The sequence below is a fragment of the Siniperca chuatsi genome, linkage group LG10 (genome assembly GCF_020085105.1).
Source record: "Siniperca chuatsi isolate FFG_IHB_CAS linkage group LG10, ASM2008510v1, whole genome shotgun sequence".
Lineage (NCBI taxonomy): Eukaryota > Metazoa > Chordata > Actinopteri > Centrarchiformes > Sinipercidae > Siniperca > Siniperca chuatsi.
In genome coordinates this window covers 21,361,222-21,375,313 of record NC_058051.1, presented here as the reverse complement: position 1 = coordinate 21,375,313, position 14,092 = coordinate 21,361,222, and the positions used below count along the sequence as shown (strand labels likewise).

The following is a 14,092-nucleotide window of genomic DNA, read 5'->3' as shown; positions in this document are numbered from 1 at the left end:
TTCCATTTTTGCACCAGCCATTGCTACTACTGCTGTCACAAGTGACCCATAACCTACTCTAAAGCCTCTAGATGTTATCTGGGTTGTCTGTCCACAGCACCCAGCATCATCTTGTTCCCATTTCAGCTAACTCTCTCGTGCATCACATGTCTCACAGATTGATGGGTATTATTAGCCCTTAAGAGGTGTCTGTCTCTAAAATACATTTAGAAGATTTGCCATTGATCTCTAATAATGTTTGTCTTTTGGTATCAGCTTTAAGGAATAACTGAAAGTGTGTCATTCTTGATTTAAGCCCCTGGCTCACAGCACCAGAGAGGTTTTCCATGCTGGATCAATGGATCCTAATAAATCAACAACACACAAACAGGCCTACACATTCACTTAGACTAATGGGTGTAAACGGGCTCACATGCACATTTCTCCACTCTCTCAAAATGACCTCAATCACTAATTCACTGTTGAGTGCATGCAGGCATACTTTCACCCTGTGGGCTTTTCAACAGTCACACACTGGACAAACTACCATCAGCCACGCACTCACAAGGTTCCTTTCACTTTTTAGTTTTTAATTGTGTCATTAAAAAATGCAACCTTGACTGGGTTTTCTCTCCATAATGGAGTCTGGGTAGGCTGAAGGGAATGACAATGGCTTGCAGCATAGAGGATAAAAGCAGATCTGCTTTCACCCACATTCTCGACTCTGACAGTAGCAATAGGCCCCAGAGCTTCATTATTCCTTTGCTCTGTCTAAAGCTATACTGGGGGGTTGAACTGTACTGCATCTATGATTCATTTGTCGTCTCTCCGGAAGGTAATCCTGGGATGGGCTCGGCTTGGTAGAGTTAGATTTAATTCGGACTGACGTGACCTTGACATGCTGCAGAGCCTACATATACATATAAAGTTTTTTCTCATCAGCTGAAGTCCAAAAGTGCTCTCAGCACAATATCACTAGAGATCTCCAAGCAGAAGTGAACGTGGCTGTCCCTGTTCACATCTTTTTATCTGATAGATATGATGGAACTAAAGCTCAGTATGAGGAAGGAATTCAGCTGTGACTGATACATTGCCTCTAAATGCACACTGAGACAAGGAGAGAGAGGGAGTGGGGGTTGGAAAAATGAGAGCAGTGATGGAGGTCAGTAGTATTAGAAAGAAAAGCCGAGAAGGGGGGTTAAAAAAAATGGTATTGACCTGCACTTGGTGTCATACCATCTGGGGAACCCCTCTGCACTTTGGAGGAATAGTAATTTGCAAAGTGAGCAGGATGGAGAGTGAAGAGAGAAAGATATTAAGACGATAAAAAATATATATTTATATTGAGCCTGTCTGTGCTATTATGTCAATAATGCAGTCTTTTGCCATCTGGAAGTCTGGGCAGCACTTTCAAGGGAACCAAACCAGGAGGTAAGAAGCTAGTAAATATGGATTTTGCAGAAATGCAAGCTGGCTTCTCCAGAGTTATTAAGAATAGAGCAGAGCCTTTAACAAAGCATTAAAACATTCCTAATCTACACTTGTGTTAAGCCAGAATTTTTTGCCACAGTGGCTTACTAAGTGATAGAGCTATTTCTCATAGAAGTAGAGGATATGGCAGCTCAAACACATTGAGAAATTACTCAGAGCTTTAGTGAGATTTAAGCAGGCTAAGCCCCACTGTGCTGTCAACAGCAGTTTAATGGTGAAAAGAAAGCTTCAGAGTTGAAAGTGAGACTTCATACAGTGCAGTTGGAAGAAGCTCTGACCCACAGAAATGTGCGCTCTTGTGACATTTTGCAGCACTGAATGACCCAGACAGGGTTCATTAGAGCAATAAACTACTCATCTGCTTTATCATGCATATACACATGCATGCACTAGTCCTTACTATGCTTTTCAAACATCTAATATATCATGCCTATCCTGCAAGTTTATGGTATTGCTGTACAACTTACTGCCACCCACTTTGCATGGAAGTGTCACATTGGTCGGTATGTGTGTGGTGTGTGGGCGTATTCAAGCAGTTGTCCAGACGTAACCTGTAGTGACAGCAGGCAGGGGGTAATCACTAACCACACATTGGTGGCTCCTTCAAAATATCACACCCCAGTGTCTAACCAGCTACACACACACACTGTCAAAATTTATCACAGACATTCACCAGAAGAGACATGTGCTCCTCATCGGATTAAATGTTTGTAATTAATTATTTTACTTTATTGCAGGAACGCACATGGTCACCACAAACCATGATGAGTTTTACTCAAATCAACTTCTGTCAGGCAGCAGGGCAGCGTAACCCCACCAGTCTCTAAGGGGCTCAGTGTAATAGAGGATGTGGAAGCAAGGTGAAAGGTCAAGGCCCTGGTATTCATTGTAATCAGATTGGAGGTGGACCTTAATCAGGTTCAGTGGTGGTCTGTATTCATCGGGACCAAACAGCACTGACCCTCCAGCTGAGGCACATAACCCTGGCCAGGAAAAGACCTGAACAACCAGCTGGCACAGCTTTGTTGAGTTAAAAATAAGAGATTACTGCAACAATGCAATGATTATGCTGAAGGTCTTTATGAAATAATTGTCTATCTATCTGAATCTGTTAATGGTTTGAGTCCAGGTCTTTTTTTATTTTTGCTTAAATTCTGTTCTCTCTCTTTCGAAGTCAGGACCACTGTATAGAGGCTTAGTGGTTGGACTGATCTGTATTGTAAGCTCATGCATTAATGCAGTAATGCACCAACATCAGGGCTTTCGCACAGCAAACACCCATGCTCATTAGACATGCGCAAAACCCTTATTAATATTAATGAACTTTCAAACGTCAGCCTCAACTCAGCTCTGCACATAGTGATTAATTATTACACAGAGCAAACGAGGAGCATGTGCTCTTCATCAGTGGGGATTTAGCAACATCATTTTTGTCAGTGAATTCCTCTTCCAGCAAGCCAAATAAGCAAATTTAAATTCAAATTACAGAGAGAGTAAAAAAACACATAGTTTTTTGTTGCGTGATAGTCCCCTGCTGAGTCACATTAGTTACATATTTTGGAGCTTGAATCATTGTTGTTTATTACTATAGCTGCTTTACTATATAGTGCTGTACTTAGTTATGACTAGTGTGTGACTGGGAGTTATAAAAAGGTGTTTCTAACTACCTGTCACCACCAGCTTATTACCCACACTATTTCAATAAGTATTATTAGTGCTGTGTATTCAGTCTGAAGGCAGTGGTGATATGAGAAAATCTGCAAAGTGAAAGCCTCTCAGGATTGACTTCCTGTGGTCTGTGAAATGATCCGAGAGCAGGGATTGTGACACGACCACATGGTGAAAGCGTGAGAGGAAGGGGCCACCTGACTAGGGATTGGGGGACTAATTATTCCTCTGGTATTAGGTTATCTCTGCCAACTCTCCCGAGAGAAAGATGCATCACACACGCACACACATGCAAATCCTAACCATATTATAGACACAGAGACTGCCATTCTTATCTTACTGTCTCACACACGTAAATATACACACATTCAACACCTGCTCAGGAGATAACAACACTAGCTGTGTGTGTGTGTGTGTGTGTGTGTGTGTGTGTGTGTGTGTGTGTGTGTGTGTGTGTGGATTGCAGCTTTCCCATCAAATTCATCTGTACACACAAAAGTTACATGCTCGCTTGCACACATGAACACTCAAGGTCAGTTCAGAAAGTGCTGAATACACACACACACACACACACACACACACACATTACGTACACACACATGTGCATGTTCGTTTATTCAGCTCAAAGAGGTTGAGGCCCACCCTCCTTCAGTGAGTATCCCCTTACTTCAGAGCTTTTATCTGGTATTTCTCTAAGAGCCGCCAGTCTCCCACCTATATGTCCTGTGGGGCTCTCATGTTTTGGGACGAGCCAGTCAGCAGGGGAGGGAGGGCAGTGGCAAATGTCAATAGAAGAGGATAGAGTGTTAAACAAGGCGATAGACAAGGTAGTAAGGGACAGGTGGCTCAGTAGGGCTGATCGGATCCTTCTGGCTTTCAGTTTGTGTCAGTGTCTACAAGTGGGGGAGAGGCATGTCTCTTACCTCTCTAACCTTTGTATAATTATTGATGCCTTTCCTGAGCAGCAGGAGAGAGCCAGCTGTACAGAATATTCCAAATACAAGTGCTAGCTTCTAACAACTGCCAGGAGAACACAATGGTTTCATTTTTGAATTCCAGCTGAAAATTAGACACTTTTTGCACAACTTTTGATTTCTACAATTTCCTCAATTGTGCTGATAAGTTCTTGTATCCAGAGAACCAAGCCTAATCTAATTCCCCTTTAGAAAATTAGACCATTAAAGTGCTTCCCAGCCATTGAATGCCTGTCACCAAGTAGGCTTCAGTCTCTATGGTGCCATCAAAGCTGGCAGGCGGGCACACTTGTGGCCTACTGCCCGGAGGGACACCTGGCACCTCCCTCTCAAACACGAACAGGCACACACCAAACACACACATAACAGGTTTGGCCAGATGGGAGCCCTGTCTTATATAGCAAGATTTAGAATGTTAAAGAGCCAACGTGACACAAACAGTTACACTAAAGCAGCAACATCCAATCAATCGGCATCTCTCCCACACTCAGTCAAACAAGATTGAGATAGTGGTCGCTGACAGCTCTTCCTCTTCTCCCTCTGTCTACCTCGTTTGGCCCTACAGAACAGCCAGATGGTGGAGCTGCAGAGGAATCAGCTGCGTGATGACATCAAGGAGTACAAGTTCCTCGAGGCTCGTCTTCTGCAGGACTACACCGAGCTGGAGGAGGAGAACATCTCGCTGCAGAAGCAGGTCTCCATGCTCAAACAGAGCCAGGTGAGGATGGAGCAGTGTTGCAGCTCTACATGCGCAATGTCTGAATCATGTGAATGGTGAGAGTGGTGGGGTTGCAGTCTAAAAATAAGAAGAGACAGGTAAGAGAATAAGAGCAGAACATCCCTTTCTTGGTAAATTTGCCTTCACCGCTAATTATCATCATGCAGTCTTCTTAGTGAGGCTTAATTAAAGTGGTGGTTTCAGGCATCTCGTCCAAGTACTTTTTTTTAACTTTTTTTTTTATACACATGTACTATTACCACCTCCCTCAAATCAGCTCTCAGTCTGTCTCCTTCTTGTACTGATTAGACTGCCAAAAGAAGCATGAGCGATTTAATATTCAGATTTAATTACGATGACAAAAACACCCCTTGATACAGCAAAGAGATAAGCACCTGCCTTTGTTTTTACGAATGCCTGGGGCTGCCGTCTAGTTGTAGTAGTGTTTGACAAACTCTTTAACAGCTATCCTTCTTCACACCAGAGATTCTAACACTTCATGGTAGAAAACACACTTCCAGGGGTGCCCCGGTGGCTCACCTGGTGGAGTGCGCACTCCATGTACCGGGGCTGAGTCCTTGCTGCAGCCGCCCGGGTTTGAGTCCGGCCCGCGGGCCTTTGCAGCATGTCATCCCCTCTCTTTCTCTCCCCCTTTCCTGTCTATCTTCAACTGCATAATCACAATAAACGCAAAACACTTCTTAGGTTTAGCCACATCTGCAATCATAAAACAGAGCAGAATTTCCAAGTAGGATATTTCCATTTGATGCTGGCTTTTATGCTTGAGCTGTTAATTATCTCCATAGGCCCCTGTCATCTTATTATCTCAGATTATGTTTTCTATATTCATCACACAGGGCATGGAACAAACAAAAGCAGCTCCTACTTTTTAGACAGCCAATATAAAAAGGATTCCCAAATCCAATTAACTTAATACTAATTAGAAAGAGAAATTAAATGAATATGTTCTTGATTGACATTATCTTGAATAATGTCATTCTTTTTGCTGGTTTGCCACACATAAATCAGCCTGATGAGCCAGCTCATTTTCACTGGAGCTGCATCTAGTTGTTTTTATTTCTCTGTGAATCCAAAACTCATTAAAGGTGTTCCCTATCCTCCCTTGCCCAGGTGGAGTTTGAGGGTTTGAAGCATGAGATACGTCGTCTAGAGGAGGATACTCAGTTCCTTAACAGCCAGCTAGAGGATGCCATCCGACTGAAAGAGATCGCGGAGCGTCAGCTAGGTGAGGCCCTGGAGACCATCAAGACTGAGCGTGAGCTGAAAGCTTCCCTGAGGAAAGAGCTCTCCCACTACATGAGCATTGGGGACACTCTGTATCACAGGTAAAAATAGCACAAACAAGGTGCTCACAGGCCTCAGAATTCACTGTAAAGAACACTAAAATGACACACTGTTCCCACCTTTTGTCCCTCAGCCCTCTTAGCATTTCTCTGGATGGTCTCAAGTTTTGCGACGATGCCGCCACTGAACCTAACAACGACGAGGCTCTCCAAGGATACGAGAATGGCTTCATCAAACTGGCTAACGCCATCACCTATGAGAACTGCATCTCCACGCCGAAGAAGGAAGAGCTGTTCCATCCTGCGCCTAGCCTCGTGGACGACCTGCTGAGCGAGCTTAACATCTCGGAGATCCAGAAGCTCAAACAGCAGCTGATGCAGGTTTGTTCTTCACCACCATGGAAAACTGAAAACATTGTTTGTCTGTTAACAGTAAAAGATATCGCCGACCTCTGCAATCCAGTTTTAGTGAATAATAGCCATATATTATACAGACAGGCATACAGACAAGTAACAATTGATACACTGATTGCAGAAGAGCATATTGCTCTTCTAGTGATTTAAATGACCTGTTTCAGCAGTATTTGAGTTCACTTTACTTGTATGCAGTGAAGAGAGAATCACTAGTAGGCTAATGTGAGTTAAAATGAATAAAGCACCTTGACTATTCCCCTAGATATTCTTTGATATGGGAATAGATTGGTGAGATTTCTTTGCTTATTTTCTTCTGTAAATATGATTTGTCATACCTTGAAAATACTGTGTTGTCCTCAGAACAAACTAGATTGACAGTAGTTACCACAAAATAACTCAATAACTATGTATTTGAGTCAGTTGGAGGTGTGTCTGATCCTGACCCAGGCTGCTGCAGGGATCTAAATCCCCTTCTAGCAAAGTTAATCCAGGGAGACACAGACACCCTTCAGGCTCTGCTGGGCTGCAAGGCAGCAGGTGGTGGCACCAGTGGACCTGCCATCTGCTTGCTCATCACCCCATGAGTCCAAGGCCATGTCTGATTGGGCACCATGGTTACTAGAATGTACTGGGAACCTGTGGATGATGATTGTTTTGAGGTCTAAGGGATTAAGGATTTTTTTCATCAAACATAAACACAGTTGCTGGATTAATGTGTGAACTAGAAGTTACCTCAATGCTGCCCTGCTATGGGCACCATTCTGGTTCTCAACCTGACCATTGTGGTGAATGTGGCAGTCTGCGACAAAGCGCTGTGTTTGGATATGACCCAGCAGCATGTCATACTGCCTGCTGAAGCCTCCTGCCAGGTCATTCCACAGATTCCAGACAGGAATCAGAGCAGAGGAAACAAAAAGCTTCCTTTACTCATTTAGCCTTACTCTTTTGCTCTCCTACTTTATCTCATTCTATTGATTAGGTACTTAATGATCAATCCTAGACATCCACTCCTCTGATATCACCCTTATTTATCCCTGGCAATTTATAACAACATCCGTTACGGATTCTGCAGGAGTAGGATGGTGTGTGAGCTGCTCACAAGCCCTCTTCCAAATTTAAGTAATGTTGTAGATATGGAAATATGTGAGAGCATCAGTGTCAGCATTGACTTACTTAAATTATGAACATTTTTTAAATGTGACAGTTTCATGTTTTCATACTTTGTATTTTAACATGTGATATGTGATATAAAGGAATGTGAAGTAGAGTGCTCCTCAACATGACAAGCCGTCTTCAAAATTTCCATCTCTTTTTGAAATTAATCATCATTATATATTCTGCACTAATAAAAAATGTAAGCAAATGAGCATGACCGTGATACTTATATTACATATTATTTACAGATCAGCTTCTTAAATAGCTCAGTGCTTATATCAGCACAACTGTGTGCATGTGTGTAAGATGACTCGCCCAGGGTCTCTGCCAGCGCTGAACTGTATCCAGTCTGGCAAATTGTCAAGGTCACCCTGACCTTGGCATCACAAGCCTGATAGTGGGTGGGGTTACCACATGACAGATAATCCACTGATTTAATATGATCTGTCTTCAAAGCAGGAGTCATTCACATCATCAAGTCACCAAGAAATGAGTGCAATAAGCCAAGCAGAGAGTACTATACTTTCATTACAGACATACAGTATGATGACCTTACGTCTCTCTGCTCTTTATGTCTCTGACTCTCCCCTCAGATGGAGCGTGAGAAGGTCAACCTGCTGTCCACCTTACAGGATTCCCAGAAACAGCTGGAACAGGCTAATGGTGCTCTGTCAGATCATCAGGAGAAGGTCAACCGCCTTACTGAGAACCTCAACGCCATCCGCAAGCTCCAGGCCAGCAAGGAGCGCCAGTCTGCCTTGGATAACGAGAAAGAACGTGATAGCCATGAAGACGGAGATTACTACGAGGTGGACATCAATGGACCTGAGATTCTGGAGTGCAAGTACAAGGTACCTGTCTTCATGTAGTTGAGGGTAGATAGGGCAAAATGTCAAATTAAACTTAAAATCAGGTATTCTGCATTTTGTCAAGTTAAGTGTGAAAAAGTCAAATGTCTCACAATACATATCATCTTTGTTTATATTCAGCTTTTATATATTCTCAATCATTGATCTTGCTTTGCTAGGTTGCTGTGTCTGAGGCAGGAGAGCTGAAGGAGGAACTGAAAACTCTGAAGACAGAATACCAGGCGTGTCAGTCACGTTACGAAGAGGAGCGCAACCGTCTGGAGAACGATGTCACAACGCTGGGAGAGAAGCTGGCAACTCTGGAGAAGACAAGTTATTCAGAGAGAGAAGAGAAGGCTAAGCTAGAGAAGGAGCTGCGCAAGGTGAGATGTTGCTCTTTATATTGACATTCTGATAAATCGTTGATAACGTGTTTTTATAAATTTTGTAAGACAAAAACGTGCCTAATTGACTAATTTCTCTCTGTGTCCTCAGTTGAGCGATGTGGCAGGCGAGTCCCAGGGTAGTCTGAGTGTGGCACAGGACGAGCTGGTCACCTTCAGTGAAGAACTGGCCACTCTCTACAACCACGTCTGCATGTGCAACAACGAGACACCCAACCGTGTCATGCTCGACTTCTACAAGGAGGGTAAGGGCGGTCGGAGCAGCCCAGAGGGCCGTGGCCGCCGCTCTCCCATTTTGCTCACCAAGGGCCTCTTCCCCGAGCCTGGTAAGACCGACCTAAGCGACGGAGCCCCTTCACCAGTCTCCTCACTGCCTTCTCCTGTGTCTGACCACCGCCGCGAGCCCATGAACATCTACAATCTGGTGGCTATCATCAGAGACCAAATCAAGCACCTGCAGCTGGCTGTGGACCGCACCACAGAGTTGTCACGCCAAAGAGTGGCCTCCCTGGAGCTCGGCACTGTGGCCGACAAGGACAAGGAAGCCTGCATGGAGGAGATCCTCAAACTGAAATCCCTGCTTAGCACCAAGAGGGAACAGATTGCGACCCTGAGGACTGTCCTGAAGGCCAACAAGCAGGTCGGTTAATTTGTTTTGTCTTTTATATACTCTGAATGACTAACTGGGTACCACTCCCGAACATTTGTCAGTTTTCCTTGAAAGACAGAAACAGAAGAAGAGGGTGTCAGCTATTTCAAGTCTATTCAGCTGTTGCAACAAATGCGTTGCAGACAAGATCTATAACAAACACTGGTGGAGACGGGAGCCTTATGATGTCAGCTGTCAAGAGTATCTGTGTGTTTGGGATGGGAGAACAGGCCTCCAAACCACAAAGAACCAAAACCCAGAGACACAGTGTGTAAGCAGTTGCTCTGGTAGCCCTTTAAAAAGTGTGTGTGGTTACTCAGTGATCATTAGAACACAGACATGAAAGCCCCTCATAAACCACACACATATGGTTTTTAAACCAGCAACTAACAATAGCAACTACAAGCTACTGGGCCTTAATGACTTGGGGAAAAAATAGGTCATATGGTCCATATCAACAGACTTCTTGCGACAGGAAATACACCCCCGACGCCTTCCAGCTGCTCTGACCTTTTGTTCTTCTCATCCACCCACAGACAGCTGAAGTTGCTCTGGCCAATCTGAAGAGCAAGTATGAGAACGAAAAGGCCATGGTGACCGAGACCATGATGAAACTGAGGAATGAGCTCAAAGCCCTGAAGGAAGACGCTGCCACCTTCTCCTCTCTCCGTGCCATGTTCGCCACACGGTAAGAAACATGCCGCCTTCTGCCCAGTGGACATCACTGAATATATGAAATATGTTTCACTCATCCTGCCATCCAATACTCATATCAGGCACAAAAGCATTTGTCTGACATACCATTTTAACCTCACAAAATGTTTACCCACTTTATATTTCCAGAGGACATTGTCACAGAAGCAGTCTTGTATATGTTTACACATATGGTTTGGCATGAATCCCAAACTGTGCTGGTATGCTGTGCTACTGTAGATTAGCTTGAAGAGGCAGCAGTAACACAGCAGACTTTGTGCTATTCTTAAAGCTACTGCACATGCACCATACAAAGACCATACACAATATAACCAGGTAAGATAATCAATCATAATGCAATCCATGTTCACCACATGTTGGCTATGTCTTTGTGGTATTATTGTAGCATGACATGTTTAAGGAGGATATTGTTTGTTTTTGAGAATCACAGTCAGGAAGAGATACCAGCACTGATACTGACTGTAGAGCATACAATGTATTTAATCTGGGTATCATTTAAATATGTCACTTAAGTAGTGATTGTGTGTGTGTGTGTGTTTCATGTTCTTATATCCCAGTGGGGACTTTAACCTTAATGCACTGCTTTTTGAGGGTTAAGACATGGTTTTAGGGTACAGGTTACAATTACGTTAGGGTAAGGGTTAAGGTTAGGCATTTAGTTGTGATGGTTAAGGTTAGGGTAAGGGAAGGTATTATGTCAATGACTGTCTGGGATGTATGTGTGGGGGTGTGTGTGTGTCTGTGTGTGTGTGTCAGAAAAGATTAGTAAGTGTGTCAGCCCATCTGATTCCGAAGAGAAGCCGGTCAAAGGTTCTGTGCATAATCCCACCTCATCTTGGTCTGGATTACACATTCACCCCCTTAACACATAGTTGATTAAGTGCTCACACACTGCTTGTTTGTTTGTTTGTTTGTTTATTTGTGTGTGCGCATGCATATTGAGAAAGGTAAGAAAATGAGTGCTAGTGCACTTGTATGGGCACTTGTACGGATTTTTAGATGTGATTCTGGGGTGGATGCACAACTCACTTTTTGAGTTTCTTTTCCTTTCTGTGAATTTGCTTATGTTGATGCCCACTTATCCCCGTAAATATCAGATCTGGTCCAGATGGCTGCGCTAAGATGCTGAGACAGTCTTTCCTTCTGCACTTAAGACTCCTCCTCAATCCACAGCAAACCTCAAGCTGTGCAGAGGGAGGAGAGGTAGAAGAGGAGGGTGGGGATAGACAGTATTATAGAACGAAGGTTACAGAGGCTGCAGGGAATGTGTGGGCAGCTCAGCACCCCTCATCTTACCCATACAGTAATTCAATACCTATCCCTGCGCTTGCTGAAGTAACTCCATATACCTGCAGTGTCTAATAAATTAGTAACAGGAGGAAAACTCTTGCTGTCTGCAAATGTAAGAGTGTGTGTTATGGGTTTTTGGCGCACTGCAGAACCAGATGGTTAGAAGATGTAGGTGTAATGCTAAACAATTTGGACCGAAGGCAACCAGGGCTAAGAGAGAACCAGATCTTGCTCCTACTAATGACATTATTAGTACTCCCTTGGGGCCCATAAGTTGTATCACTTGTCATTGTCACAGCAGTGCATGAAGGTGTGAGATCATATTTGCTGTGAAGAAGCAGAGCCATTATGAAGTGTCTGTGTCTTTAAGCCTCTTTTGCTGGAGAGGCTTAAGATATTGACAACACATTACAGCTTGCTGTTTACCGCCTGCATCAACACATGTGTTTTCCTCCTTGTGCACAAAGCACCTCTCCCAACAATGATGATCTTGTGGCTCCAACCCCAGTGGTCTGTCACTGTTTTGTTACCTATGCATGAATTACATTCTGTCTGTTTATGGGATTCACGTATTGGTATGTAAATTCTGCCCTATGCGGCACAGAGTCGGGTCAGGGGACTCTTTGAGAGGCTGGGGGACTCGTCTGAGCTAGGTTTCCCACACTCCCCCCCCCCCAACTCCACACCCGGTTCTCTAGTCATCTGGAAAAGAAAGAGAGGAAGGGGCCAGGCATTCAGTTAAAGCCCACTACAGGAGCCTAATTTGACTCTTTTTTTTCTTTCTTTTTTTCATGGTAATCACCACTCTGACAAAGTCTGTAAAGGTGGATTTCTGAGATGTGGAAAACTTTTAGACACACATGTGTGTTCTTTGACAAAGGGGAACAAAGATGGAGTGGAATTGAAAGAATGTGTAGGTTTTTGGGAACTTTTGCGTGATCTGAAGTTGTGGTCTGTGCGTCTCATACATTAGAGTTATTTGAGATTTTTAAAATGCATTTCGTTGACACACGGTTGAATGTTTTTGAAGTGTCTGTACATGCCTCTCTCTCTGTTTCTGTGCGTGCCTCTCCAGCTGCAGTCTCTGGTGTCATGTTAACAGTAAGCTGCTGCCTCCAACATTCCTAAGACATGCCTCGACATGCTCTCAGCTCATGCTCATACTGATTAACCGTCAAACCATTAGCCCAAGTCCCATTTTCTCCTTAAATGTACACCCTCAATCATCCTGCTGTTCTGTTGTTAGTTGTAGTCCATCTCCATCATTCTGTCTTTCATTCTGTTCTTGCCTCCTCCTCCCTGCTCTCTCTATGATATCCACCCCACCATGACCAATCAAGTTCCAGACAAGACCACAGCTGTAGAGGTTGTGTGTGTTTATGTGCTTTGGAGGCATTATTGATTGTCAACCATTTCTACATGAATGTTGCAAAAGTTGAGGTTTCCTTATACAACCATAAATGCCCTTGGCTACTGTTAATAATCACAACGAAATACAGATAAAGTACTTGTTTGTCAATTATGTGACTATGTTGAATGTTCATCCTCAAAAGATCAGCAGCCTCATCCCAGCCCCCCTCAGCTATTGTGCCACCACACCCCATCAGCAGGCCAAAAAGGCTCCTATTGTATCGCTCCAGGCCCTAGAATAGACTCCTCTGTTTTTTTCCCGGGAAAAACGCACGCCCTCTCATCCCCCATGCAAGAGTGGCTGAACCGTCTGAAGGCGCACCAGCCCCCTCCCGGGTATCCCCCCGTCTCATACTGAGTTTAATGAAGCAGCACCGATCCCTATTGTCTGGGTGTGTGACCCACTGGGAATCAAACTGCATACACAAGAGGGGAGGGTATGGTTTATGTTTATATGGTGGTCTGGCAAGGCCAGAGTTCACATGTCACATTACCACGTGCAGCACCACACAGCAAAAACATCTGTGGTTACTGGTATTTTTTGGTCTAAGATTTTGCCTTCAAGACTTATTTTTCTTAAATCAAGAAAATAATTTGCAGCTGGGTTTAGGCAATTCAACTTGTTCCTAGTGCAGCTTCTAAAAATAAGTGTCCATATCTTGAAACAAGACAGGGTAAGGAGTTCAGTGCAGCAGTTCAAGCAGCCACTAAACACTGACCAAACAATAACATTAGATCTCACATGCCTACTGGGAAAATGACAGTTATAGCTTGCAGACATTGGCATACAAGATAAACAGCATGACATAAGTAAGATTTCTGCATTCTTGTGGTTTTTCAAAATCTAAAAGAGTTTGAAGTGTCACCACAGGTTGGGGAGTTCCCAAATAAAGTAAATACTTTAATACCAGACAGAGAAAAGGGAGTAGGGTGAGGCTACCTACTAGATGAATTATGTCAAAACGTTTTTTGTGTGACATCGTTGGAAGGTGGGTAAGGTGCTGCTTACTAACATAACCAACCCCTCCCTTCGTAGAGGTTTGTCAGTCATTACTGGAGAATGTCACTCAGATT

At 43.8% G+C, this 14,092-nt stretch overlaps 1 protein-coding gene across 4 annotated transcripts in view; it reads left to right on the top strand.

Moving 5' to 3' along the window:
• LOC122883396 (protein bicaudal D homolog 2-like) overlaps window positions 1-14,092 on the top strand; it is a 44,426-nt gene that overhangs the window by 23,121 nt on the left and 7,213 nt on the right. For all 4 annotated transcript variants that reach the window (XR_006379615.1, XM_044212016.1, XM_044212014.1 and 1 more), the window contains exons 3-9: window positions 4,678-4,830; window positions 5,962-6,176; window positions 6,269-6,515; window positions 8,297-8,554; window positions 8,731-8,934; window positions 9,047-9,595; window positions 10,141-10,292. Coding sequence is in view for 3 of the 4 variants with exons in the window: in XM_044212016.1 (XP_044067951.1) it covers window positions 4,678-4,830; window positions 5,962-6,176; window positions 6,269-6,515; window positions 8,297-8,554; window positions 8,731-8,934; window positions 9,047-9,595; window positions 10,141-10,292 (1,778 nt within the window). In the remaining variant the exon portion in view is untranslated. The remainder of the gene's footprint in view (window positions 1-4,677; window positions 4,831-5,961; window positions 6,177-6,268; window positions 6,516-8,296; window positions 8,555-8,730; window positions 8,935-9,046; window positions 9,596-10,140; window positions 10,293-14,092) is intronic.